The following is a 27,507-nucleotide window of genomic DNA, read 5'->3' on the forward strand; positions in this document are numbered from 1 at the left end:
CCTGTCGCTTTGGAGTTACTCACAGCATCTCTGTCACTGCTGGCTCATCCATCTGCTTCAAGAAAATGTTCGCCATCCACTTGCTAGCTTTCCATTTCACCAAGCTAAAAGAGGATCAAATCAAAAAGGTAAGATTGGCTAACTCTTATTTCGAGAACTGTGTTACTCAGATACTGTGGGGTCTTCAGTGTGTGATGCAGGCTAGAGAACAGCATTGTCTATTAAAGCCAAATATGTAAGAAGTGCTTGGAACCTAAACCATCTGACCAGTGTGAAAATTGGTCTGGTTAAGTGGTTTTCCTTGCACAGTTATAAGTTGTCTTACAGTAATGGGAGCAAATGATCTTCAGGGAGGAAAAGGGGTGCTCAAACTTTGTTGTCTGGCATGTTTTGATGTGGCACAGAGGGCAGAAAGGAAGCTCTTGCTGAATCCCTTTGTGAGTGTAACGTGAAAGATGGGATTTCTAAAGCTGAGTAAGAGTCGGTCACTCACATCATAGCAGAAGTGGGAAGACTCCTGGGGACTTTGGGTTGAGTCTTTTGGGGCTGAAGAGACAGTTCCAACTGGGGTTGGTGGGGGAGAGGTGCCAGTGGCTCCTCTCTGCTTGTCTAAACCTGGGCAACCACCCTGAGATTTGCAGATGTGACCTGTAGTTAAAGTCAGAAAAGTTCAAGATGGTCCAGATCTGAAGCCATCAGGGAGGGAACTGCCTAGTGGTTGCTCTTCTCTCATCTGCTTTCATGCCCACGCTGTAATGAGCTTTTGGCTCTCCATAAGACCACACAGGACCTGTAAGCTTCTTGGGTCAGAGGTACTCTGATTTCTAGCCATGTTCCCTGTGGGTTCTCTGTTCTGGTGTCTTTATTGAGTGCTTTGTAGTGGCCATTGCTGCCGGGCTCTGTCCTCTTGTTTTCCAGCGAGCTGGAGGAGGGGCTGCCTGCAGACGCGTGGCAGTGCGGGGAGATCCAAGGTGCCAGTGGGTAGAGCTGCCTGCATTGCTGAGCTCATCAGCACAGCCAGAAACATGAGGTTGACTTCTCTGTGCCCTTGCTTGTGGCTTGTTCTTAGGCAGAGTTCTTTTACCAGCTCTGCTTTCAGGAGAAGCATTCCAAGACAATTACTGGTATCTCAACAGTCAGATGTCCCTGACTGTCTCTCAGGTCATAGCCTTTTTATTCCCAGGGTTTAGTATGATCATAAAAGGGTCCCAATGTCCTTTCCTTGTGTGAGGATCTGATCTAAGATCTCTCATCTAGATAGTGCTACGTCTTTTTACTTTTTGCATACTTGAGTGGAAACAAGTGTAGCTGAGGGATCACTTCCCTGAGGACAGTGGAGAGGAGGAGCAGAGGGCTTCTAGCAAAACCATTAAAAAATGAAATCTTTCTGGGAGGTGCATGAAGGTTCATGAAGGCATGAAATCAAAGCTCTTTAGAGTCCTCTTTTAAGAAGCCCTGAGTAGGCAGTAAACAGCAGAGTTGATTTTTCCCTAATTAGAAAGAAGGAATGCCTCTTCATCTCCCCCTCCTCAGACTTATTTGCTCACTGGTGGCAACAAGAGCCTCCCTGCCATGAGGACAGTGTTGTTTGCATAACTGAGGCAAAACACTTCAAAAGAAGGACTGTCCTTGTGCTGTGGCAGGAAGGCAGCAAGACAGAGTTTGGTGTTGCAAGGCCTGGCCATTCCTGTGTTCACAAAGAGAATGACATCTGAGCAGGTCCTTGCTCAGGTTGTAAATCAGGCTAAAGAGTCAGGTGGCTTTCCTGGGCTCTGCCTTATCTAGTGGCCTGGAGAGGACTATCTCCTCCTGTGGTTGTAGCTAAACAGGGTTGGGAAAGCAATTCCTGTGGGGAGCAGGGAACTGCTGCATGTTCTTTGCAAACAGACATGGTCAGTTTTATTGCTCTTTAGGTTGTTTTTTTTTTGCACAAGAACTTCTGTCACAAAGTTGTTTGTGTCTGGGCATGTGTGCTATATGTCTCCAGTCATGTTATTTTTTTCTTCTGGTGTGCCCAACAAGGCAGTGCAGGTGTTTGGGCTGAGATGATGAAACTTACCTCAAAAAAGCCTGGAGGAAATCAAGTGTTTGTGCAAAAGAGAGCTACAAAGACAGATCTAAATAATGGGATTTTCAAGGCACAGCTCTATCCAAAGGCAGCTGCTGCTCTTTGCCAATTGCATCTTGAATGTTAAGACTTTCCCCTGTGCATGTATCTTTTGCTGTTAGGTAAGTGCTAGACTTACTTTCAGAGTCCTGACTCCTTCAGGTGGATCATTGCTGACCATCAGTTTAAAATGGGGCGGTCCATAGGTAATTATTTTGCCTCATTAATATAGGTGGCCAGTCCAAATCGCAAGAGGCCAATTTATCTACAACCTGTGTTCTCCTCTCTTTAAACAATGCTGCTTTTTAAATCCTGCCTTGTTGCCAGAGGGACTTTTGTGCATGTTCCTCCAGACTGATGAAAGGGTCAGAACAGATGAAGCAGTGTATTAGTGTAGCCCATGGTACAACAGCTGAGTGTTTTCACTTGGCAAAGCATGGGAAGCCATCTCACCTCTCTCCCCTGTCCACCACTTCTGGCTTTGGGTCTCATATCACGAGGAGTAGGATGTTCAACACAGATGAGCCTCCAGTGGACATCCAGCTGCCTGGAGCGCAGAACTATTGTGCTTGCATCATGGTTGTTCAGCACCAAAGCCTGGCTCCATACTGGAAAAGTATTTGGATGTTGGCAGATTCTCCTTTTGCTGCATTAATCCTTTGTTGTACCCAGCTAGTTTCTGAGCCACCTTATTTACAGCTGTGCATCCAGCCCTGCAGGTAAATGTCAACCCAAGCAGCATGTGGTCCTGAGGAAGAAAACCTGAAGTTTTGTCCTAATTAAGCTGTACACAAATACTGATGAGCTTTTCTACTAGATTATCTGCTAGTTTATTTCTAGTCTATAAAGTCATAGATGTTTTTGGTTCCCTTATGTTACACTGGCTTTTATTTTGATACATGCTGTGAGTTATAGACCCTTAAGAAATGTTATTGTTTGCAACCGAGAATGTGTTTTAGATGTAATCCTAGAATCACAAGAGAATGGAAGGCAGAGCTGGAGTGAGAAAAAGGCTTTGAGCTCCAGCCTGGCATGCCAACAAAGCTAATTGTCTGTGGAGTGAAGCAGTAGCTGAATAGATGTTTTCAGATTGTGGCTGACACGCTTGGTCACTGACAGCATTTTCTGGTCCTAATTCAGAGAGGTCAAATTCTCACCAGGTCAAGACACTTTGTAGTTCTAGTTCATTATTTGTATAGGATGGTGTAAAAACAGCTTGTCAAGAGTCTCAAGCAAGTCTCATGGGCTTATGTACATTGGCAAGCTGCTGAGCCATCAGAGAAAGATGGCTAACTTTTTGACAGTAATTCACCAAGGCTTCATTAAACATTTTCCAAACAAAATTGTCACAAGAGTACATGTTCTGATGATGTGCTGGAGCTTGCTTGATCAATAATCATGGGAATTTAGGTGCTGAGGTCAAAAATGAAATGAATTTGTAGAATCAGAGTGGTGGGGGTGTGAGTAGGTGGTTTGCTCGCCCTCAGTTTGTTACATATGTGCAAGGAATTCTTTTGTCTCCTTAGGATCTGTTTAACCTCGTGGCTATCATGTCCTATGTGGATGGGAACAAGCATAGTGATTCTTGTCTAACCTAAAGCAGGGATGCTGTTGGAATTGTAGTCAAGGATTTTTAGAACCTTCATGTCAAACTGCACTCCTCATGATTAGGAAGCTGGTGCAAGTGGCTAGGAAGTTCCTGCATGCTCTCCGCTTGCAGAGATAAAAAGAAGCCTCCCCAGCACACGTTGGAGAGTCCTTCTGTAGTGTGCTCACCCCAGGGTGAGAGCCACCCTCGTGGCTCTTGGGTAATGCCTCTCCTCTTTCCAGGTCGACAGGTACCTGTACCACATGCGCCTCTCCGACGATGCCTTGCTGGACGTGATGGCTTGCTTCCAGGCCGAGATGGTGAAGGGCCTGGGGAGAGACACGAACCCCACGGCCACAGTCAAAATGCTGCCCACGTTTGTGCGCTCCCTTCCCGATGGCTCCGGTGAGTTCCCCTCCCCAGCACAGCAGGGCTGGTTTAGGAGTGTCTAAGTTCAATTTGGAGCGGACAGAAAAACGTATTTTGCCCTTCCCAAAAAGGAGTAAAATAAAAACACTCCACACCAGAACTGGAAATCCAAATGGCTGTATTATTTACAACTATTATTTCCAACTACTATACACTATTTACAAATATATAAGACTCCCGGGGTCACATTTCAGTTCATGACCTGTTCAACAACGCAGACTTCCGCACCCTCCCAGGCCTCCCACTCTTTTCTCCCTACCCTCCCAAGGTTGCCTGAACAGCTCTGCTACCATGCTAGTTTTATCACCACCAAACGAGGCAGCAGGCCTCCCCCATATCGCAAAAGACACTGCACTGAGAGAGAAGAAGGAAGAAAGCAGGCCAGGAAAAAGGGCCAAATAATCTCTGTACTCTGCTTCTATAGCAGATACAGGGCTTATTGGAGAAAATAACATAGCTTATGATTTCCAGTGGCTATCTAGTCCCCTGGAGGACTGTCGCCTCGCTGATTCTTAAAGGCATTTAGCCTTTAACCCACAATAAGAAGGAAGATGGATTGCTGCTAGTACTCAAGGAAAAAGGCACTGGGCAGCCAGTGGCCTTAGGATACTGCCCATCTCACCTTGAGAAAGCAGGTGTGTATTGAGAAGACAGCAGCCTAGGGGAGTGCTGGCAGAGGGTTCTTTCCCTGCACCAGCTGTATCTTGACCTGGTGCTGCTCGTTTGAGGAAAGGACCTAGTGTGTGCTCCCAAACCAGTCTCTCTGAGCTCCACACTCATGCTGGCCTTGCTGCAGGAACTGTGGCTGGACACAGCAAGGGCAGCCTCTACAGCTCAGACGCTGCAGTGCAGTGTGCTGCAGGTGTGGGGATGTGGACAGTGCTGTGGCCTGCTGTTCTTGCAGCAGCAGGGTGCTGCAGTGAAACCCCTCCAACTGCAAAAGGACAGCAACGTTGTCTTCTCAGAGCTGTGACCCCTTCATGGCTTCTAACAGTAGACTCTGTGCTGCTTTGTAGCCCCCAAAAGTGATCTCCTCTTGCCCTTCCTTGCCTTCTGCATTGGGAGAATCTGTTTCTGGATGGGGCTGCACCAGAAAACAGTCTGCTCTGCTTCTGTGGCTGGATCCTTGTTTCCAGTTGTCCCTGAGACATGCAGTGATGTCTTCTGGGAGGATGTGAGGTAGGATCGAACGCCCTGGTTTGTTTGGAGAAGTATGCACATCCAAAACAACCCTCTTGGGTCAGCTGGCTCCTGGCAGTGCAGGCTGACGGGAAATAACATTTTTCCCAGGCTTAACCAAGTCTGTGAATTTGTGTCTGGCCTAGGTCAGGATTCAGTGTGTAACAGCTGTGCCAAAAACCTGAAGAGAACTGTTTGCTTTGTATCTCATTTCCACAGGGCATTATTCCTTCTGAAGGTAATTTTCCTACAATTAAATGAGAAACAATGGCTTTAATGGCAAAAAAGGAACATTTGAAGGCTAGTCCCTTGAAATGAAGGACATCTGAGAGAAATTACATACAATCCTCTCAGCTGCCTGGCCAGAACTGGGCTCTCTTCTTTTGCTGCTACCTTCATCAAAGAAAAAGAAATGCTAGCTTAACACTTCTTGTCTTGGTGACTGTCACTGGACCTGAGATCTTACAGGGCACTGACCCTGTCCTGAAAGAGCAGGGAGCCTCTGAGGTCAGGAGACTTGCAAAACTGCATGTAGTGTTATCACTGTTGCAACACTTCATGTTCCTCAAGGTCAGCTTTGGACCATGCTCTTATGGCTTGTGTGACCTTTCCACTGGGTCAAGGGCATGCTGCAGGTCAAGCCAGTCTACGTCTTATGGACACACTGCCTATTTTAAGCATCAAATTGATTTTTCTATTTTTGCCCTCTTGCAAAATTCTTGTTGGTTATTCTGTTTGCAAATTTCAGGCTGGCTTAAACACCCCAAAGTTGGCTGGATTTTCCCATTTGCAATAGCCACCAACTTTCACGTTTTTCAGTGCCCTTGGTGTTGCTACTTTAAAATGACCCCTATGGAGCATTGTCAGTTTTCAGTAGTCTGATAATGGCACAGCTTACTGAGTAACCTGATTTGTCTCCTTACCTTTCTGATATCTGACCATAGTATCACAGGTAGAATTTCCTGCTTCCTTCCCCTTCAGGGCCAGATCTGATAAAATTCAGTCAAATGCTTGGACTGTGGAACAAAGATCACGCAAGGCTGTGCACATGCCACTGCATTTTTCTTTTGGGAAGGGCCTTCTCTTGTGCTTAGGCTAGATAATTGTTTTATTGTAGCAGGGAGGCCAAGCTGTCCTCACTCTGAGGTCTGCTGGAGAAGAATGTGTTTGAGCTAAGCTGACTGAAAAAAAAAATGGGCAGTGCTTTGTAGAATCACCTGAAGGCATTTGGGAATGTGTTGGTTGACTTTGGGTGGTGAATTAGTCTTGTCCTGCTTGAAAGCTGACTTCTGCAGCAAGTCTTAACAGGTGACTGCAAATCCTGCATCCTTTTCTGGATGTAGGTAATGCTCTCCCATTTGCCCACCTTTCATGGGTATGGTTTTACAGTCTCTGTGTGCTCTTGTTGGCTTTGAAGTTATTTTGTGCCCCTCCTGCTGAGAATCTTATTCCTCTGCAGCTTGAAAGCATGGAGCAGGGTGGGCACAACCAGACTGCCATATCAAAATGAAATTAGCTGCCACGTAGCAGCTAACAGGAGGGACATGATTCCCTTGCTTGAGGTGGCCAGCTCAGCCTTCCTGGTGATGCTTCCAGGCCCAGAGGACCTGCCATGGTGGTACAGGAGAGCCTGTGGCCATCATGAGGCAGAGTCTGTGGGCTGTGGCCTTCAGCAAGGCAACTGGGCCACACTTCTCAGCCATCACCCATGACAGTTGTCCGCTTGTGTTGCAGAGAACGGTGAATTCCTTGCTGTTGACGTGGGTGGCTCCCAGTTTCGTGCCCATCAAGTGAAGGTCTTTGATGATGGGAAGCAGAGCAGCCAGCTGGAGAGCAAGTTTTACCCCACACCCAAGGAGGTCATACAGGGCAATGGAGCTGAGGTAGGGCATGCAGGGTCTCTTGTGGTGGCATTATGCTTGAGAACATGTCTGCCAGACACAGCCTGACTCTGTCCTCTCCTTTCTCCCGCAGCTCTTTGATTATGTTGTTGACTGTCTGGTAGACTTCATGGAGACCAAAAACCTGAAGCATAAGAAGTTACCTCTTGGCTTTACATTTTCTTTTCCATGCAGACAAACCAAACTGGAAGAGGTGAGATGCAAAAAGAAATACTATTGGCAACCCTAGCTCCTTGCACAACCTTGATAAGCTATTGCATGGGAGTGTTACCCTGTGGCCTTTTTGCAGGCTCCTGTTTACACAGTTCTCTGAAGAAGGCTTGGATGACCATTAACATGTGTCTAGACTTCAGACACTGATTTCTGATCTCAAGACAGCATATTCTTTAAGCTAAGGCTCTTCTTTCACTTAATGAGAACCCAGTTCCATAGGAACCACGTGCCTTTGTAAGAAGACTGTTAGGCTCTAAAACACACACTTCTGTGTCCTGAAGCATCTTTCTTTTTTTTTTTTATCACCCTTATTCAGTTTCTTTTTTGCACTTCATTCTAAATGGGAAGGACCTGTAGCTGAGCTGGTTGAGAGGCTGCATGGGGCAAGACCTGTAGTTGAGAGGTTGCATGAGGGAATGAATGGCCATTAATTTGTGGCCTCCTGTTCTAGCCTCACTTTCATTTTTAGGGATCTGGGCTTTGGGTCCCAGTCCTGCAAATGCTTTATGCTTAATGGCATTAGCTTGTGATGAGCATCAGTAAAGCCACACCACATTCTTTAAACAAAGCACAGGGAGAAGCATTTGTACAATTGGGACTTTGTTGCTGTACCTGTTTAGCTGTCTGCCCTGACAGACACCCCAAGGTGAGATGTTCTGCTGTGACTTATTTTATCCCTCAGTGGACTTCTCCACAGACTTTGGCTTTGACTGTCTTTGTGGCAGGTATGTGTGTTAAAGTGGGAGCTTTTGGGTCACTGGGCTGTTACTTTGCAGGGATTTCTTCTTGGCTGGACGAAGCACTTCAAGGTCCGAGGAGTTCAGGACACAGATGTGGTCAGCTCTCTGCGCAAGGCCCTCAAGAAGCATAAGGCAAGTTTTGTATCTGCAGAAGGTGAGCGTGAGTGGTCTCAGATTATCTTCCTTGTCAGATAGTTTTTTTGGAATTTGTCAGGCATTCTTCAAGGACAGCCAGTAACAAATGTCCAACATGGCTGTACGTCTGGTAGAGCTGTCTCTCCTTCATTGCTGAAGCCATGGAAGGGGATATGCAGCTGCAACTCAGGCTGTCTTTGGTCAGTCTAACAGTGCTGGCAACTGCACACTGATTAACTGGTCTGGCTGTGACAGTGGACTAATATGGTCCCACTGAGCTAAAGGGAGTCTGTTGTGAACTTGTTTGGTAAGAAGTGGATGCACACTCTGTTCTGTAGCCTGGCTTGTGGTTGGTGAAGGCTGGGAGGAGGAAGCTGTCATTTCAAATTGGCACACCTAACTCTGCCAAGGCTTGCCTGTCCACTTTAGTCTGTGGGATGGAATGGTTGATTGTCATTTTTAAGGTCAGCAGTAAGACATGATTAAATCTGCCCTTCAGCTTTGAATGCCAGTATGTTTCAATATTTTGGTAATCCTTGTTTTTTGTGTTTGGTGCTCTTGGTAACACCCTTTAAGAAATATGAAGCCTCTTTCCATACCTTGACATCTGTGTAGTAAAGAGGAAATGATTCTGTTTTCTCACATGGTGATAATGCAGCCTTGATTTTGGCTCACAGAATCACAGAATGTTAGGGGTTGGAAGGGACCTTGAAAGATCATCTACTCTAACCCCACTGCCAGAGCAGGATCACCTAGGGCAGGTCACACAGGAATGTGTCCAGGCTGTTTTTCAATGTCTCCAGAGAAGGAGGCTCCACAACCTCTCTGGACAGCCTGTTCCAGTGTTTGGTCGCTCTCACAGTGAAAAAGTTTTTCCCTATGTTCACATGGAACCTCTTATTCTCCAGCTTGCACCTGTTGCCTCTTGTCCTGTCATTGGACATTCACTTCTTTCTCTGTGTCAGTCTTGCTGCAGCTAGCAGGAACAAAGGATCTGAGACTCTCTGCATGAAGCCTGACCCCCTGCTAGTGTTCACATCTGAGTTACAGCAGCACTTTGATAACTTTGATTTTATGTTATCAAGAGACCTCAGTATGAAAGGAAAACTGCATAGCTTTGATGGGAAGGTTTTTCACTTGAGTGTATGACCTTGTGAGGAACAGCTGCATTTGTCTGTGTGTATTTTCTGTCCCATGTGGTGGGACCTGCACAGGCAGCAGGACATGAACTGATGATACATACAGCCTATGCTGGGGTGTTTCAGTGCAGAGAAGAGAAGACTCTGGGAGGACCTTTTAACTGCCTTCCAATACCTGAAGGGATCCTATAGGAATGCTGGAGAGGGACTTTTCATAAGGGTGTCTAGTGACAGGACAAGGGGGAATGGTTTTAAGCTGAGGGAGAATAGGTTCAGACTGGATCTTAGGAAGAAGCTCTTCAGTACAAGGGTGGTGGGACTCTAGAATAGCTTGCTAGGGAGATTGTGGATGCCTTCCCTGTGGGAATGTTCAAGGCCAAGCTGGATGAGGCCTTGAGCAGTTGAATCTAGTTGAGAGGTATCCCTGCCCATGGCAGAGAGGTTGGAGTAGATGATCTCTGAGGTCCCTTCCAGCCTAAGCCATTCTATGATTCTATGATCTGATCATGCAGCCCCTAAGATACACATGTGCTAGCATATCACAAAATCCAAACCATCAACACGTTGCTTTTCTGCAGTTGGATTGGCCAGATCCTGACTGGCCAAGCACTTGGGAATTCAGAGATGTTTGGTGCAGGGTTGTGGGGATGGTGGTGTAAACAGAAGTAATATGTCTTCCAACTGAAGAGCATTCCTGAAGCAGGCTTTCCAAGGAGTATGTCTGCCTGCTGCTTTAACACACAGCAGGCTTTCTAAGCTTTTTTTTTTCCCCTGCTAATCACCCATCTTTATGCTATTAGGACATAGACCTTGATGTCTTGGCTCTGGTCAATGACACTGTGGGAACCATGATGACTTGTGGCTATGATGATCCACGCTGTGAAGTTGGGCTCATAATTGGTAATCTTCTCTGTTCACTAAGTAGTTGTTCTGATTCCCCCCACTCCCCACGTGTTTAATGCTAACAAATCTGGAGTGAGTGTCCCAGTGTAAGACAGGGCAGGAAGAAAACGGAAAAAAAAAAAAACTGATCAGATTTTCAAGCTTGGCTGCCTTCTGTAGAGCAGCTGGTTTTATGCTGATCACATTGCCATCAAATACCACAGTCCCCATTTTGTCTGGGCTCAGATGTGACCAGCATACTAAACTTTTCTGCTGACTGTATAGAAAAATGACCATTTGTCTGTTCAGAGAAAGCTGAATTCCTCTCACGTCTGGTAGTTACGATCAGCTGCGCTTCCTATAGAGTCTCCACTCCATGCACCATGAAGGCTTTTTTAGGGCACGTAGAAGTACATTTGAAAAATGTTTTGTAAACAAGTCAAGCCTTAGATTCATTTCCAAACTTTTTTCACTCTCTGTGGAATGATTAGTTAACAAGTGCAGGTGGCTTGATAGTAGCATCCTCTCCCACAAGGTCATGTATTTATATTCTTCCCAAGACAATACATTGACTTGTTCCCCAGCACAGGGACTTAAGCCAGAGCAAAGAGGTAACTTGTCCACACTGTCTCTAACACATGCAGGGACTGGCACCAATGCATGCTACATGGAGGACATGAGGCACATCGACCTGGTGGAAGGTGATGAAGGGAGGATGTGCATCAACACAGAGTGGGGTGCCTTTGGTGATGACGGCGCTTTGGATGACCTCCGCACAGAGTTTGATCGGGAGCTCGATCTTGGATCTCTCAATCCTGGAAAGCAATTGTAAGTGATTCCCTGGCTGATTGGCCTTGGCAGTCTTTGTTCTCTGAGTGCATCTCCAGCCTATACCAGGACTCCCTTTGGAGCAGGAATTGGATTCAGTGAGCCCAACTTGGCTTCTTCTTGGGCCTGTCCTATCCAGACCTTTCTCTTCTGGGAAGGGTGGGTACCTTTGGCACTTCCCTGCCTCACAGGCCAAGGGATTGTTGCTGCAGTTGAAAATTGGTGGTGTGATGCTGTGGAGGGGTCCAGAGAGGAAGAAGAGAAACAAAGGGCATATTTAAAATCTGATAGATCAAAACTGCTTATACTAGCTCAGCTACCTGCAAGCCTTTTGAAAATTCTCTCTTTCATCACGATTTTGAGGGACTGTTTCTTGGTCCCAGGAACTCAAAATGGCTACAGCTTAGCTCCCTAACTCCAGCTGTACATCCTTAAATGTGATCAACCTGCATAGGAACATAAGATGCTCATATTTGCACTTTTCATAGCTCTGGCTAGCTGGTGAGCACCTGTAATCCTTCCTGTGCCCCATTCCAGGTTTGAGAAGATGATCAGCAGCCTCTATCTGGGGGAGCTTGTAAGACTCATTCTCCTAAAAATGACCAAGGAAGGTCTGCTCTTCAATGGGAAAGTGTCGACAGCTCTGCTCACCAAGGGCAAGATTGAAATGAAACATGTCTGTGCAATGGAAAAGTAAGAACCTGCAATATGTCATTTGAAGGTGGCTGTTAGTCTTTCAGAAGCACAGCAATGATAATAAATGTGTAATTATCACCTGTCAGTACTGGGAACCATCCTGAACTGTTCAACCTGATTTTGCTTTTGCCTAGGAAAAAAGTTAATCTTTCTGTAGGCAGCAATTGGTGGGAGATAAAGTTTTAGCTAAGTGCCTCAATAGCAACTGTGTTGTTAAAATGCAGGTTCTTTAAACAACCCCTTTGGAGACCTGGGCACCTGGGGTGATTATTGCAGTTTTCAGCTTCTGTGATGTGGGAATACTGGAGTTGTGGAGATGCAGGACAGACTCTGGATCAGCTGATGGATAACTACATGGAAAACTGACTGATTCTGGTGTTTTGAAGAGGAATCCTGGTCCTTACTGTTACTCCAGGAATTGTTTTCTTTGTTATCTTGAGTGGAGCTGTACATCTATTCCTGTGCTCTCCTTCTGTAGGCTAAAGGCGAGGGAATGGATTTGAAGCTTGAGAAGTGTAGATTTAGGTTGGATATTAGAAAGAAATTCTTTACAGTGAGAGTGGTGAGACACTGAAACAGCTTCCCCAGGGAGGTTGCGAATGCCCCCTCCCTGGAGGTGTCCAAGGCCAGGCTGGATGAGGCCTTGAGCAACCTGCTCTAGTGGAAGGTGTCCCTACCCATGGCAGGGGGACTGGAACTAGATGATCTCTAAGGTCCCTTCCAACCCAAAACATTCTAGGATTCTTGGCTGCCTAACTGGCATGTCTCAAAAAAAGGACCTCCAGGGAGCAGTCTCTTAGAAAGTGGGAAGGAAATCACTGGTTTACGGGAACCAGTTAGGATGCTGCCTTGACAGATTGTGCTCTGGGCTCCTCTCACTTGTTTTTAGGCTAACGTGCAATTATTGACTTATGTGCTGTCTTAATATCCTTGCATTAGATGATGTATTCTTTTGGTCTTGGGGTAGGTATAAGGAAGGTCTGAGCAACACAAAAGAGATCCTTACAGAGCTGAACCTGTTTCCCTCTGAAGAGGACTGCATTGCTGTGCAGCATGTCTGCACCATCGTCTCCTTCCGCTCAGCCAACCTCTGTGCTGCTGCCCTTGCAGCTATACTGACCCGACTGAGAGAGAATAAAAAGCTGCTAAGGATGCGAACCACTGTTGGGATTGATGGAGGGCTCTATAAAACCCACCCTCAGTAAGTAGCTAAAGAGGATTTGGTAATAGCTGGCCACATGCTGATGTTGCAGAGAGTCTCCATCTCCACGTGTATGTGTGGCTTTTCAGGGAACTGCTGGTTTTGCTGCAGGGCTGGGGTGAGGTCTGGTGGAGTGCAGAGGATCAGACTGGCTTAGTTATTACAAAGCTGTCTTAGGACAGCACAGATCCAGGCCTTCCTCTGCACACAACATCATTGTGGGAAAGGTGAGGAGGGCTGTGCAGACCACCTCAGCTCCTGATGAATGTGTTTTTGGAACTAGACAGCTCCAGGCTCTGGAAACTCCATCCTGGACCTGCTTTTTCTATTTTTTTTTTTTTTTCCTCCTTTTCCTTCTTCTTTCTTTTCCTTCCTGTCCCTCCCTAACATTTGATAGCTGAAAAATATTGAAAGATCAGACTTACACTCCCCAGGAAGTGACTATTTATGCTCCTTTTCCTGCAACTAAATATTTCAAGCCAAATGCAAGCAATTAGGAGGTGATAAAAAACCACCTCTCACACAAGAACACCGAAAGAGGGAAAAACAATGGCCAAGATTGGCTGAGCCTCCCCATGGGCAGCTAATGGGATATTTGGCTGCATTTGACACCATCTGTGTCACTGCTCACAGGGTTTGTCTTAGGAGCTTTAGAACTTGGGGTGGGAACAACATGACACAGGATAATGGTGTCTAGAAAAGAGATTCCTCAAACAAGTGCTGGGCCTCTGGGCACATGTAATTCACAGGGGGTTTTTACTTTCCCTGCACAGTCCACCATGCCACACACCCTGTTTTGAATCTACGCTTTCCCAAACTGGAAACTTTCTCAAACATTTCTCCCAAACTGTATGGTAGTCTGATTCCAGGTGGAGACTCTTACCCTCTGTTTGTGATTGTGACTCTCCACTCTTGCCTGACTTGTTTCCAGTATCCCTCTGCCTTGGCACTGGCCCTTGTTTAGAGGTATCTTCATGTTCCTGTAAGCCTACAGGTGCTGCAGAGCAGCCAGAAATCAGGATCCTTATACCTGTCCCCTAGACTGGTTTCTAACCTTGTGTTCCTCTCAACTGCGCTTCAGCACTTACGCTGTTGGATGTGTGCTTGTGAAGCAAACCATGACAGGAAACTCCTTTGTTCCTGCAGGTATGCCAAACGTCTGCACAAGGTGGTGAGAAGGCTGGTGCCAAACTGTGACGTTCGCTTCGTCCTCTCTCAGAGCGGCAGTGGGAAGGGAGCTGCCATGGTGACGGCGGTGGGGTACCGGCTGGCCGCTCAGCGCAAGCAGATCGATGCCGCTCTGGCACCGTTCCTGCTGTCCCTGGACACCCTCAGAGAAGTGAAGCAAAAAATGAGGACTGAGCTGGAATATGGGCTAAAGCGAGAGACACAAGCCAGTGCCTCAGTGAAGATGTTACCCACGTATGTCTGTGGGATGCCAGATGGAACAGGTGAAGTCATGCCCCTCAGTTCAGGAAAGACTTCAGGGAACTGCTTGAAAAAGGCCAGCACAGAGCCACAAAAATGATTGAGGGAGTGGAATATCTCCCTTACGAGGAGAGACTGAGGGAGCTGGGGCTCTTTAGTTTGGAGGAGACTGATGGGTGACCTCATTCATGTTTATAAATATGCAAAGGGTGAGTGCTGAGAGAATGGAGTCAGGCTTTGCTTGGCTATGCCCAATGACAGGACAAGGGGCAATGGGTGGAAGTTGAGGCATAGGAAGTTCCTTGGAAACACGAGGAAAAATTTCTTCCTTGTGAGGGTGACAGAACACTGGAACAGGCTGCCCAGGGGGGTTGTGGAGTCAGCCTCTCCGGAGATATTCAAGAAGACCTGCCTGGATATGTTCCTGTGTGACCTGGTATAGGTGATCCTGCTCTGGCAGGGGTGTTGGACTGGATGATCTTTTGAGGTCCCTTCCAGCCCCTAACATTCTGTGATTCTGTCATTTCCTGATCGCCTGGAAGTGGTTCAGGAAAGTTGCTTGTCTGTTTTCCAGGGGCAATTCACCAGTTATTTTGGTGATATATGTTGGCAAACTGGTGCTTCCTGCAGTATTACCTGACTGGTTCTTCAGCCCTGTGCTAGCATGCTGATGGGATAAATGCCATAGGTTGTGTTGTGCTGTCACTGGCACAAATGAAGTTTCTTGGGGACGTGTGGCAGAGTATGCCATTCTAACTGACAAACATGCAAGAAGCAGCACCTAAATACCTTTTTTCTCTTATAGAGAAAGGAAAGTTCCTTGCCCTTGACCTTGGTGGGACAAATTTCAGGGTTCTGCTGGTCAAAATCAGAAGTGGGAGAAGATCAGTGCAAATGTATAACAAAATCTTTGCCATTCCATTGGAGATCATGCAAGGGACAGGGGAAGAGGTAACTTCCACTGAATGTTTGAGCTAGCCAAGGCCCATTGCATGGGATCCCTGTGAGGTTTAAATGCTTTTCCTTTCCTTCCAGCTCTTTGACCATATTGTCCAGTGCATAGCAGATTTTCTGGAGTATATGGGGCTTAAAGGTGCTCGACTGCCTCTGGGCTTTACCTTCTCCTTCCCTTGCAGGCAAGCCAGCATTGACAAGGTAAGAACTGCAGCACAGAATGGGTCAAATGGCAGCTGCACATCTGCTTGGTAAATGATATAATTTTGGGGCGAGGGAACTTCTTGGTTTGGATTTCCAAAGATCTTTTGCAAGCAAAAACATCTTCTAAATGTTTTCTTCCCAGTAGGCCTTTACAAGGTTGAGAAGATGTGTGTGAGTGTATGCACATATCTGGTGAGGAACTTTTTAGGGTGTCAGGTAGTGATAGCACTAGGGGGAATGGAGCAAAACTAGAAGTGGGTAGATTCAGATTGGATGTTAGGAAGAAGTTCTTCACCATTAGAGCATTGAGACATTGGAACAAGTTGCCCAGGGAGGTGCTGGAGGCCCCATCCCTGGAGGTTTTTAAGGCAGGTTGGTTGTGGCTCTGAGCAACTTGATCTAGTGTGAGGTGTTCCTGCCTATGGCAGGGGGGTTGGAACTGGATGGTCCTTGTGTCTCTTCCAACCCTGACAATTCTATGATTCTATATGTGTACAAATTAGTTTTTGAAGAGAATATTTCACCTGGTTTATAGGGTTTTTATTACTCCATAGGGTTTTTATTACTCTACTGTGCAAATTAGTTGTTTCATCAGAAAGTTGTCATCCTATATGCATATGATAGGTAGAACTTTTGCATCTCATATCTGATAAGAGGTGGATGTTACTTGCTTTTATTCTATAAAGATTAAGCCCTTATCATGGCACAGTGACTATTTTTAATAGCCCAGGAATCTCTTATGCTGTCTTAACTCTTCAATGGAAAGGGATAACAGATTCCACCTCCTACTTGCTCAGCTGCACTCCCAGGGTGTTTTCCTGACTGCACAGCTCTGACTGTGTTAACCTCTGCACTACATTAGTTTCTTTTTGTTGAGTGTCAGTGGGCAGAACTGAGCTTGCTTGTTCAGAAAAGGTTGGCTTTTTGATAGAGATCATATCTTTATCTTTGCAGATCTGATGTAATTAAAATAACAGAATTTTTTAAAATTCTGTTAAAATAAATAAAAAATAGAAATCTCAAGTATTCTGATGCATTTCCAAAGAGGGGAAGTTGTGCTGCTTAATTCTAATAAAATATGGGATATTGGGCAACTAAGAGGCTGCTTTTTTTATTGGATGTTTTTATGTCCTGGTGGGTTTCACAACAGTTTCTAAGTGAGGAAACTAGCTTACTCTGTCTCAGCTTTCAGATCACAGTTGAGAGTATAGCAATAGGACTTGGCTGTTTGTGGGGAGACCACTCAATGTGCTTTCCAAACCTGCAGCACAGTATTTAGGTCTCGACAAATGAGGAGAAAATTCCACAGCAGTGGCAGCAAACTCTGCACTACACACTCACAGTAACATGTCCAATAAAATACATAATTAAAACCAAAACACCACACAAAAGGGGAGGGATAATTGTTTGAGACAGGAAAAAAATGATGATGCTTGAAATGTAGAGTTTTTCTCTGTCTTCACCTATGATTTTTGTCCTCTTCCATTTCAGGGAACACTTGTGGGATGGACAAAAGGTTTCAAGGCAACAGACTGTGAAGGGGAAGATGTTGTTGATATGCTGAGAGAGGCCATCAAGAGAAGAAATGTGAGCAGTTCTTTTCTGCTCTGCTTGGTGTATTTAATGCACCCTTCTTCCTCCTCTGGGACCCTGCTACTGATTGTGACTTGTGTTTTAGGAGTTTGACTTGGACATTGTAGCAGTGGTGAATGACACCGTTGGGACAATGATGACGTGTGGATATGAGGATCCCAACTGTGAGATTGGCCTTATCGCAGGTACAGTGACACTGAAGTGACCACTCATAGAAGAGAGCATGTGTGCAGGTGCTGGGCTTCAAAATCTACTTTGGAATTTGTAAAACAATATCTTTTATTTGAGTCTTGATACATGGTGTCACTTGGGGTTCTTGGCAAACTGGTGTGGTCTTTAACCACATGCAGCAGAGACCATCCTGAATCTGTTGGACTTTTGATCATATCTCCAGTGGCACCTAACAAGTGTATACACAGCAAAAGCATCTGAGAATGGCAGAGCATGAATCCTTGTTTTGACAAGTGTATTGATATTTACTGTCACAGCCAGATCACAGGCCATGCAATATCTGAATGAATTCTTTTGGGGCTTTCTAGATGATTCCCCCAGCAGGTACCTCCAAGCTTTCAGCCATCCTAAGCATGTAAGATCTGGAGCCTCAGTTGAAAATTAGATTCTTCTGGCTGGCTAAGTGCACCAGCTATCCCTTTTTGTTTGGAGAACAGCTCCTTATATTAGTTAATGCAACCCAAGTGATGAGGCCCTGTTCACCAAAACATTTCAGACTTGGTAACTGCTTGACTGGCTGCTAGGCTCTGGCCAGGGCTTGCTTTTGGGAGCAGGCAAAGTTATCTGTGGTGCATTGCAACCAGACTGGCAGCAATGATGGATCAGCACCTGCCACTGACTGCCAAAGCGATTTCCAACCTGTAACAGGGAGTCTTCAATTCCTCTGTGCTGGGAACTTTCTGTGCAGGACCCATTTTGCTTGGTAATGCACTGCTGTGCTAGATCAAAGCAGCCTTAGCATTACTGGCTAGCACTTGCTTCTGTAAGAAATGATCTTTGACACTTGGGTTATGGGGAGTAGGTCTTTTAAGATGATCACTGCATTCATCTTCCATGTGCTTCAGCTGCTGCTTCACTTTTCTGACTGAAGCCTTGTAACTTATTTCCTTCCAGGAACCGGCAGCAATGTGTGCTACATGGAGGACATGAAAAACATAGAAATAGTGGAAGGGAATGAAGGAAAAATGTGCATTAACACTGAGTGGGGAGGATTTGGTGACAACGGCTGCATTGACAACATCAGAACAAAATATGATAAAGAAGTAGATGAAGGTTCACTAAACCCAGGGAAACAGAGGTAAATATGATGGTCCTGGTGCTAAGAGCCTGATCAAGGCAGTCTTTGAGACAGAATTACAGAATGTTAGGGGCTGGAAGGGACCTCAAAAGATTATCCAGTCCAACCCCCCTGCCAGAGCAGGATCACCTATATCAGATCACACAGGAACACATCCAGGCAGGTTTTGAATATCTCCAGAGAGGCAGACTCCATGACCCCCCTGGGCACCCTGTTCCAGTGTTCTGTCACCTTCACAAGGAAAAGATTGTTTTCCTCATGTTGACGTGGAACTTCCCATGCCTCAACTTCCACCCCTTGCCCCTTGTCCTGTCATTGGGCATCACCTGGCTGCCTTTTAAAATATGCTTAATGAATGAATAATCAGAAAGGGAATTTTAGTATTACAGCCCTTATGTTGCACTGTAAGCAATGCAGATACCCAGAAAGAATAGAAAGATGTGCACTCTTTCTGTGGACACAGCACTGTTCTCCTCTTAGGGCAATCACCAAATAGTGCAGCTCTTAAGATTTCCCTGCACAATGCAGGCTTTGCTGTGTTCCTCCTCTAGGGAGTGTTTTCTCAAAGGTAAAATACAGTTTGTGCAAGAGGATGAACTGAAATTGACCATTCTTTGTTTGGTAAAGGCAGCATTGATTACACATGACTCACTGATAAATGCATGAGGGGGACAGGGAAATGTTTTGCCTCAGTGTGAGCTCTGGCTTTAACACTGTGTTCTGTTTAATATTGCAAGGTTTTATTCTAGCTCTGTTACTTGTTAACATCAGGAAATAATCTTGTTTGCACTTGGAGTCACAGCAACAGGTTTTTGATGACTGCAAGTTGGAGTTCAATGGCTATTGCTCTGCAAGCTTTTCCTGCTTTTTTGAGAGTTGATAGGACTTCTACTATGGAAGCATTTAACACTCATCTCTTTAAAATCATGTGTGTGTTTTTTGTTTTGTTTGTTTTGTTTTGTTTTCACACCCACAGGTACGAAAAAATGACCAGTGGAATGTACCTAGGTGAAATAGTGAGACAGATTTTGATCGACCTAACCAAACAAGGACTGCTGTTCAGAGGACAGATTTCGGAGTCGCTCAGGAAGAGAAGCATATTCGAAACAAAATTCCTGTCTCAGATTGAGAGGTAAAGTTGTTAGATTTACTTGGTTTCAATTCTTTAGGACTTCTGGAATTTCTAAATAATAATCTTCTGCCAAGTGTGTGGAGCCCTTTCCTCTAAGAAGTCCATTCTAGTTTTCTTCTTTGTGCACCTCCTTCGCCATCTGCAGAATAAAAGCCAAAAGCGAGGAGCTGGGGGAGTTCCAGAATTGTTTCTGTAGTGATGTGAATTATCTTTTCCTGTCCTCACAGCTGTGCTGTCTGGGATGCCGTAGCATCCTGCATCATTGTACTTGGAGTGTTTCTTGTAGGACTTCAAATAATACTACTTAAAAAGTCCTTGATATATGAATACTCCATGAATATGTGTCTACCTCTACGTGTCTGCACATGATTGCAGTGTTCTTCCAGGCTATTTGGAAACTCTTTCTACTGGCGAAAACCTAGGAAGGTAGTGTCTCAGCCTTGAGACCAAAAAATAATGTGCTCAGGTAGCTGATCAGGCTCAGCTCCCTCATCACTTTTTGAGTTAGGTGAATAACTACTGTTTGTGCCTTCTGGAAACACAGTCTAACATAGCAAAGGGCATGCCAGCAGCAAGGTTTCAATCTGAATGCAGACCAAAATCTGCCTTTGGAAACAACTGGAGAGTGTTAAATTCTAAGTGGTCCCATTTCCTTTGAATTATGGCTGAGTCTCAGCTGTAGGACTGCTATTTGCCTGCCTGCTGAAGCTTCCCCTCATGCCTTGCTGCTGCATGTGCTTCCCTCTGTGCAGTGACCGTCTCGCCCTCCTCCAAGTGCGTCTAATTCTGCAGCAGCTTGGCCTGGACAGCACGTGTGAAGACAGCATCATTGTGAAAGAGGTGTGTGGAGCTGTTTCAAGAAGAGCTGCTCAGCTCTGTGGGGCAGGTCTGGCAGCTATTGTAGAGAAGAAGAGAGAAAACCAAGGTGTGGAGCGCCTGCAAACCACCGTTGGAGTAGATGGGACTCTGTACAAGCTGCATCCACAGTGAGTACTTTGGTACCAGTTCCCTTTGCTTGTTTGCTCATTTCCACTATGAAAACATACCAAGCTCTATCAGCTCTCTGTCAAGATGGTAATAAATGAGAGAGGGGATAAAGATCTAACGTATTTCCCTGCACCCTGACATTTCTCTTGCCTAATCAAAATATCAGAAATTGCCAAGTCAAGTCCAGTTAGCACTAGGAGGCTCTTTTCTCTAGGGTTTTGGGTGAAGTTGCTCTTACAATACTTATTTTCCAATGTTTGAGGGGATTTTTGCAGTAACTGGGCCTCCCAGGTAGAAAGCTGTGTTGAATTTTTGGAGCTGGGTCAATATTTTGTGAGCAAGGCGTGGAAGCAGATGCATGCTTTTGAGTTGAGAGAAGAGAGCTTCCTCTATGATTTCTAAAGGCAAGGGGAGTATCTGGCATCATGCTGAACAAACCTGAAGTGGAGAAATAGAAACTAAAATCTGATTGCATAAAGAAACTTGTTCCTTTAATGAATAGGATGAAAAGCAAACAAACAGATAGCCTGTGGAGAGCCAGTGGAACATGTTGGCTTAGGTTATGGCTCCTTGCTAATAGATAAACACAAAGATCTTAGACCAGAAAGCAGCTGCTAAAATGTTCTGTTCTTCTCTTCCTTTCCTTCCAGTTTTTCTAGGGTTCTGCAGGAAACAGTGAAGGAACTGGCACCCCAGTGTGATGTGACTTTCATGCTTTCTGAAGATGGAAGTGGGAAGGGAGCTGCCCTCATTACTGCAGTAGCAAAAAGGTTGCATAATGTTGGACAGAAGTGAAAATGAGAGGTCAAGTCATTTCAGCACTGCCAGGCGTGTGCACTAGAGAGTTGCTGAGCAATGATTCCAGGTAGCTTGGCTAGACACCAATACACAGGTACCTGTTTTCAGGGAGCAGATGGGTTTTGACCAACCAGGATTGTGGATTTTTGTTCTTAACTTGGATGAGGTGTTTCTGCTCCCCACTGGCATTATGTCTTGGCATACTGCAACCTACTCAGTTCTGTGCTTCTTGCAATGCATCTGTAATGCACATGGGAGAGTGAAAACAAAGCGAAAGAAACCCCAAACCTGTCTTTTTTTACAATGGTTCAATTAAGCTACTGCACTACAAGTGAAGTTTTTCACCAGTTTCTTAGGATTTGTTTGTGTTTTAGTTTTGGCTTGGCCTGGCTGAAGGAATATTGAGATTCTGATGTTGCACCTATCTAGTGGACATATTTCTTCAGCACTTCAAAGGTTTTATAATAAATCTGCAGGTAAAATAAAAAGTAATGGACTTTGATCAGTGATGCTTCCCCTTCTGCTACATTGGTTGTGTGTTGTGATATAAAACTTCCCTGAGTGCAGCAGGCATGCTTAATAGATGAATGTAAAGGACAAAAATGCGATTCCACAAAATACCAGTTTGTGTCAAAAATACATTAGTGCATCTGAGTGCACTTAAACCTCAATCCACACTGGATGGATTCTGACTGTGACTGATCCTTGTGATGCTGGGGGCGAGAGGGAATGTAGAAGCTGGTACAGATTCTGCTATCTCTGTGTCAGGGCTACATAGAGAGTATCAAGTCTGTCCTTGGGCCACCAAAATAGCTGGGAAAACAAAAAAGAAAAATCACCTGAATTTCTGAATTTCTCCTCTGTTTTCCCCCTTATCTCCTTGCCTGTTCATGAGAGGATAGTTTCCATTTTGTGCAGAGGAGTTTATCCTTGTGTTTTGTTTTCTGTTGTGTGCTGCTCTGCCTGTCTGTAGTCTGTTGTAAATAAATCTGTGGTGCTGTGTGCCTTTGCTTCTCTATCTAGTGCCTCCTCTGAGTTGTGAGAAGAACCTGCAGGCAAGTGGGAGCTTTCTCCAAACCAGTCTATAACAATACTCAGCAGCAGAGCTGGCTTGTGGATAGAGCACATGCTCTAGTGTGACCAAATGTCCCTCACCTGATTTCATAGAATTGTAGAATGGTTTGGGTTGTAAAGGATCTCCAAAGGTCATCCAGTCCAACCTTGCTGCAGTGAGTGGGGACATCCTTCGCTAGATCAGGTTGCTCAGAGCCTTGTTGAGCCTCACCTTGAATATCTCCAGAGATGGGGCCTCCACTACCTGCCTGGGTTAACCTGTTCCAGTGTTCCCCCACCCTCATGGTAAAGAACTTGTTCCTTACATCCAATCTAAATCTTCTCTTCTCTAATTTCAAACCATTGTCCCGCATCATATCACTGCAGGCCTTTGTAAACAGTCCCTCTGCAGCCTTCTGTGCGTCCACTTCAGGTACTGGAAGGCTGCTATTGGATCTCCCCAGAGCCTTCTCTTCTTCAGGGTGAGCAACTCCAGCTCCCTCAGACTGTCCTCAAAGCAGAGGTACTCCAGCCCTCTGATCATTTTTGTGGCTCTCCTCTGGACCCTCTCTATCAGGTCCATGTCCTTGCTGTGTTGCAGGCTCCAGAGCTGGACAGAGTACTCTAGGTGAGGTCTCACCAGAGCAGAGTGACAGAATCACCTCTCTCCATCTGCTGGCCACACTGCTTTTGATGCAGCCTAGGAAGCCATTTGACTTCCGGGCTGCAAGCACACTCTGTTGGTTCATGTCCAGCTTCTCATCCACTGGCATCCCTAAATATGGTACTGAGAAGCCACGAATGTGTAAAATGCTATTCTGTTTTCCAATATTTCTGTATCTCCTTTGATCTTCTTGGGTATTTGCTTCCTTTCAGGCTGGCAGCAGAACGTGTGGCCAAGAAATGTGCTTTAAGCCTAGTTAGGTCAAAAGTGACTATCATGCAGGGGATAAGATGTTGGGTTTATGCAGTAATCTGACACAAGGCTGGTAGGTTTAAATTTATCACTGGCAAAATCAAAACCTCAAGCTACAGACCTTTCCTCTTTTGTAGTTTTGAAAAGAAAGTTTTCAACGGCTCTGTATCTGTGCTGGAGTCACCAAACAGGTGAAAAAAAGGACTTGGAAATAGTTTTCACTTCTGAAGGAATTCCTCATGGTGCTGAGCTCACTACACCGAGTAGCTGGGAAGAGACGAGTTGTGAACTTGTGTTATGTGTAATGTTTTCCTCCTTTTGTCAAGAAACTTAATATTTTACTTTTTCTTTATATTTCAGAATCCACAGAGCTACATGAACCAAAGCTTGGGGAAGGGGGCAGAGTTATTTGGAACAGATGTTTTTCTCTTGATGATGAACAGGTTAAATTTGGGTATAGAAATAAAACCCATCAGGTCTTGGGGCTAGGTGGGGCCTAGAGTAGCCTAGGACAGCTCTTCTGCATTGGTTGTTTCTCCCCTCAGCACTCGGAAGTCTTGTGTCACCTATGTAGTTCTGGGTCCCTTTTGGGAAGTGGATTGTGCTAACCTGCCAAAGTGCATCTGTGGATGAAGCATGTCCCTGTACACCTGGATTGAGATGATGTGGACTTGCCCCGGGACAGCCTCATGAGTATGATGCAGAGTACACTTACACTCTAAAGCTTGTTCTGCACAACAGCAACAAAGCAAGGCAACCCCCTTGCACAGATCCCTGTTTTAAACTTAGAAATAAATCCTGTATTGCTTTGATTTTTTTTCTTTCTCAGTCTTCCCTGGAAATTCTCATCCAGAGACTGTTTACCCCTCAGCTGCGCTTACTCCTTTCCTGCAGTAGATTAAGCCCACACGACAATATTTCTTTTGCATCTGCAGTTTTTTTCCAGTGAGTCTGTGGGTGTCGTGGAATCCGATCACATGAACCTGAAACTGCTCACAGAGTGCTCAGTGACCTACAGCTCTTGTCAAGGTCCCCATGGCCCAGGACTTGCATGCTCTTGCCTTTGCTGCAGGCTGAAGCATGCAGGCAGCTCTCACACAGCTCTGATACACATCTGCTGGGCAAGGAGATGGCATCCATGGTGGGGAGACTGCTGCTTTCTGAGAGGGACCGAGCAAAAACCGACTGGGCAGCCCTGCACCAGGGAAGGCTTGGTTACTGCAGAATTTTACCAGGGGTACAAACTTAACTTGTAGCTTCCCAGGGATCTCACAAACACATTGATGTTTTGGCTAACTCTGACTAAACCAGAACATTCTCACAGGATCACAGGATCAAAGGATGTTAGGGGTTGGAAGGGACCTCCGAAGATCACCGAGTCAAACCCTCCTGCCAGAGCAGGACCCTAGAGTCTAGCACAGGTCACACAGGACCACATCCAGATGGGTCTTGAAAGTCTTCAGAGAAGGAGACTCCACAACCCCTCTGGGCAGCTTGTTCCCAGTGCTCTGTGACCCTCACAGTGAAGAAGTTCCTCGTATTGAGGTGAAACCTCCTGTGCTGGTATATCCATTGCCCCTTGTCCTATCACAGGGTGCAGCTGTGCAGAGCCTGGCCCTTCCCTCTTGACACCCAGCCCTCAGATATTTATAAACATTTATTAAATCCCCTCTCAGTCTTCTCTTCTCCAGACTAAAATGCCCCAGGGCTCTCAGCCTCTCCTCATCGGGCAATGCTCCGGTCCCTTAACCATCCTCGTAGCCCTCTGCTGGACTTTCTCCAGCAGATCCCTGTCCCTCTTGAACTGGGGAGCCCAACACTGGATGCAATATTCCAGGTGGAGTTCAACATGTGGAAACTCAAGGACTTGCAAAATGGCAGTCTCTCTGGTATAGATTTCAAGTTGCTGAATCAAAACCCTTCCTTGTACATCTTTATGTCGTGATTCAGTTTAAAGCCCCAGTTTAAAATAAAAGTAAAGGCCTTCCACTAAATGTAATACAGTATCTATTACAATTCCTCTCATGAAGTTGTTAGCTTAAAATAAAATGAGATTCTTCTGGTTTCACATCTTAGGTGTGCTTTTCCACTACTTTTTTGTGATGCTTCATTCTCTTGTGTTTGGTGGGTCTTCCCTCCAGTCAACATGTTAGGTACTTCTTGCATTTACTGATTTTGTTTTGATACTCATTGAAAACATGAACATCCTTGTTCAGATTTAGGTTCTACATTTGATTTGGAAAGTTGAAAGGTCTTTAAATCACAGGTGTGAGAGAAGTATTATTGGATTGCAGGTACCAAGGTTTTCAGATGGTTGCAGTTACCTTCTCATCTGCCAGGAAAAAATCATCCTACATATGTTCATTTGCCTGCTAGAGAGACATTTTGGTGGCTATAGGTTTGGGCAGCACTGGTGCTTGACTCAGAATCCAGAGGAAATGCAGTAGCAACTTTGTCACACTGACAAAGTTCAGAAGTAAATACAGGGTCATGTGTAAGTGCTGCAGAAATCCTGATTAGCATAATCTCTCTTCTTGGGAAGTCAATAGCATCTAGGATTAGCAGATTATTAGAAAGGAGTTTGAGGCTGAAACGTAGGTGAAAAGTATTGCTGTCATTTGTTTCTTTGTGCCTGGTGAAGTGAGCTGGCTTTTGTTTGAGGCTCTCAGATGCAATGTCACCATAGCAGTGTGTGGGGAGGGAGGGAGGCAGGGAGAGGGGGAGATGTAGTTGTTCAGCTATAGGTGAACTTAGAGTTATTCTAGAAAGGACCTCCACTGCCTCGGACTGTCATTAAGGGCTTAGCCAGGTCATTTCTCAGATTTCTCAAGTAATATGTACACACACAACATAAAAAAATATAAACCAATTCCAGAAGCCTTGTTCCTGTATGTGAATAGGGATGTTCTGTTGGAGTGAGAGTAAGAAGGGAAATCAGATGTCTGCTTTGTCTCAGTTTTGCATTCATTCTATAAAGCTGATGCAAAGCAAGATATCAAAACACTAAACACTTAATGAATGTTTTTCCCTCTCTTAGTGATACTATCATGTTGCAGGTGTACACTGAAGGTGCTGGAAACATGCTGGGTCATGTCTCTCTGAGGGAAAATGCCAAAATTATTTTGATATTGTTGCATGCTTTTAATATCCTTCAGGTGCTTCGTCTGCACTCGACGAGTACCAAGGCCCTCATGCAGCCCAGGTACTCCTAGAGAGAGTAAAAGCTGTGTGCTGTGAAGAGAGAACAGATGTGGTAAGAACCTTGGTAAACATGAGTTCCTCCAGAATACCCTTGCCACTGGCACAAGGAATTTGCTATAGAAAAACAGACAAAAGGCTCCAGGCTGGAGGGTTCCCTGTGCAGAAGTAGAAGACTCAAATGCTGAGGAACCTCAGCAAGCAAGAGCTTGCTGGGAATGAAAGAAGGTCCCTTTCACCCTTGATCTTTCCTGAATAGTTATAAAAAAACCCCCACAGAATCAACCCCAAAAGCCTCTCAAACATTTTTTTTTTAATTTATCTAGAAAACCAGAAATTAAAACCAAACTAAAGCTATATTAAAAAAAGAGAGTGAGAGAGGGAGACTGAGACTGTTTCACTGCCCCACTATGTTTTCTTTTCTCCTTTTGTTGGAAAGGATAAAGACTGTTTGGAGACAAGGTGAGAGATGTATGAAGAGTATGGCACATCAGCAGTCCAAGCTTCCCCAAAAACTTGTTGTGGCATATCAAAACAACTTTAAAGTAAGTCATATTAGTGGGGAAGAGGGATGACAGCAACACAAGATGCGCTATATTAAAAGCAGTGAATTACAAGGACTGCTTAAAGATGTAACTGAGTTAACCAGCTAATTTTTTATTGTTCTGTGGACAGGATAAATGGGGAGGGAGGCAACGGGTTGAGACCTATCTGGCAACCCTCTTCTTTGGACTTGGAGGTGAGATGTAGCTCCCAGCCCCAGGCATTTCAGAAACACCAGGGTTCAGTTCTGGAAACCACCAGTGGTGTTGATTCCACATGCTTTTCTGGAGGGCTATATTTGTTGTTATTAATTTGCTGCTTGCTGTTTGGATGTTCAGCTTGCCAAAGGTTTCT

The 27,507-nt window shown here is 45.3% G+C and overlaps 1 protein-coding gene across 1 annotated transcript; it reads left to right on the top strand.

Annotated features, from left to right (window-relative positions):
* Positions 1-65: 65 nt before the first annotated feature.
* On the top strand, positions 66-21,440 carry HKDC1 (hexokinase domain containing 1). The gene is made up of 18 exons (XM_054382537.1): positions 66-128; positions 3,938-4,100; positions 7,038-7,186; positions 7,278-7,397; positions 8,194-8,289; positions 10,232-10,331; positions 10,958-11,141; positions 11,679-11,834; positions 12,805-13,038; positions 14,185-14,489; positions 15,272-15,417; positions 15,502-15,621; positions 17,116-17,211; positions 17,303-17,402; positions 18,343-18,526; positions 19,503-19,658; positions 20,411-20,644; positions 21,296-21,440. Exons 1-18 carry the CDS (start codon positions 66-68, stop codon positions 21,438-21,440), a joined length of 2,751 nt encoding a protein of 916 aa, XP_054238512.1.
* Positions 21,441-27,507: the final 6,067 nt, after the last annotated feature.

The sequence above is a fragment of the Indicator indicator genome, chromosome 7 (assembly GCF_027791375.1).
Source record: "Indicator indicator isolate 239-I01 chromosome 7, UM_Iind_1.1, whole genome shotgun sequence".
Taxonomy (NCBI): Eukaryota; Metazoa; Chordata; class Aves; order Piciformes; family Indicatoridae; genus Indicator; species Indicator indicator.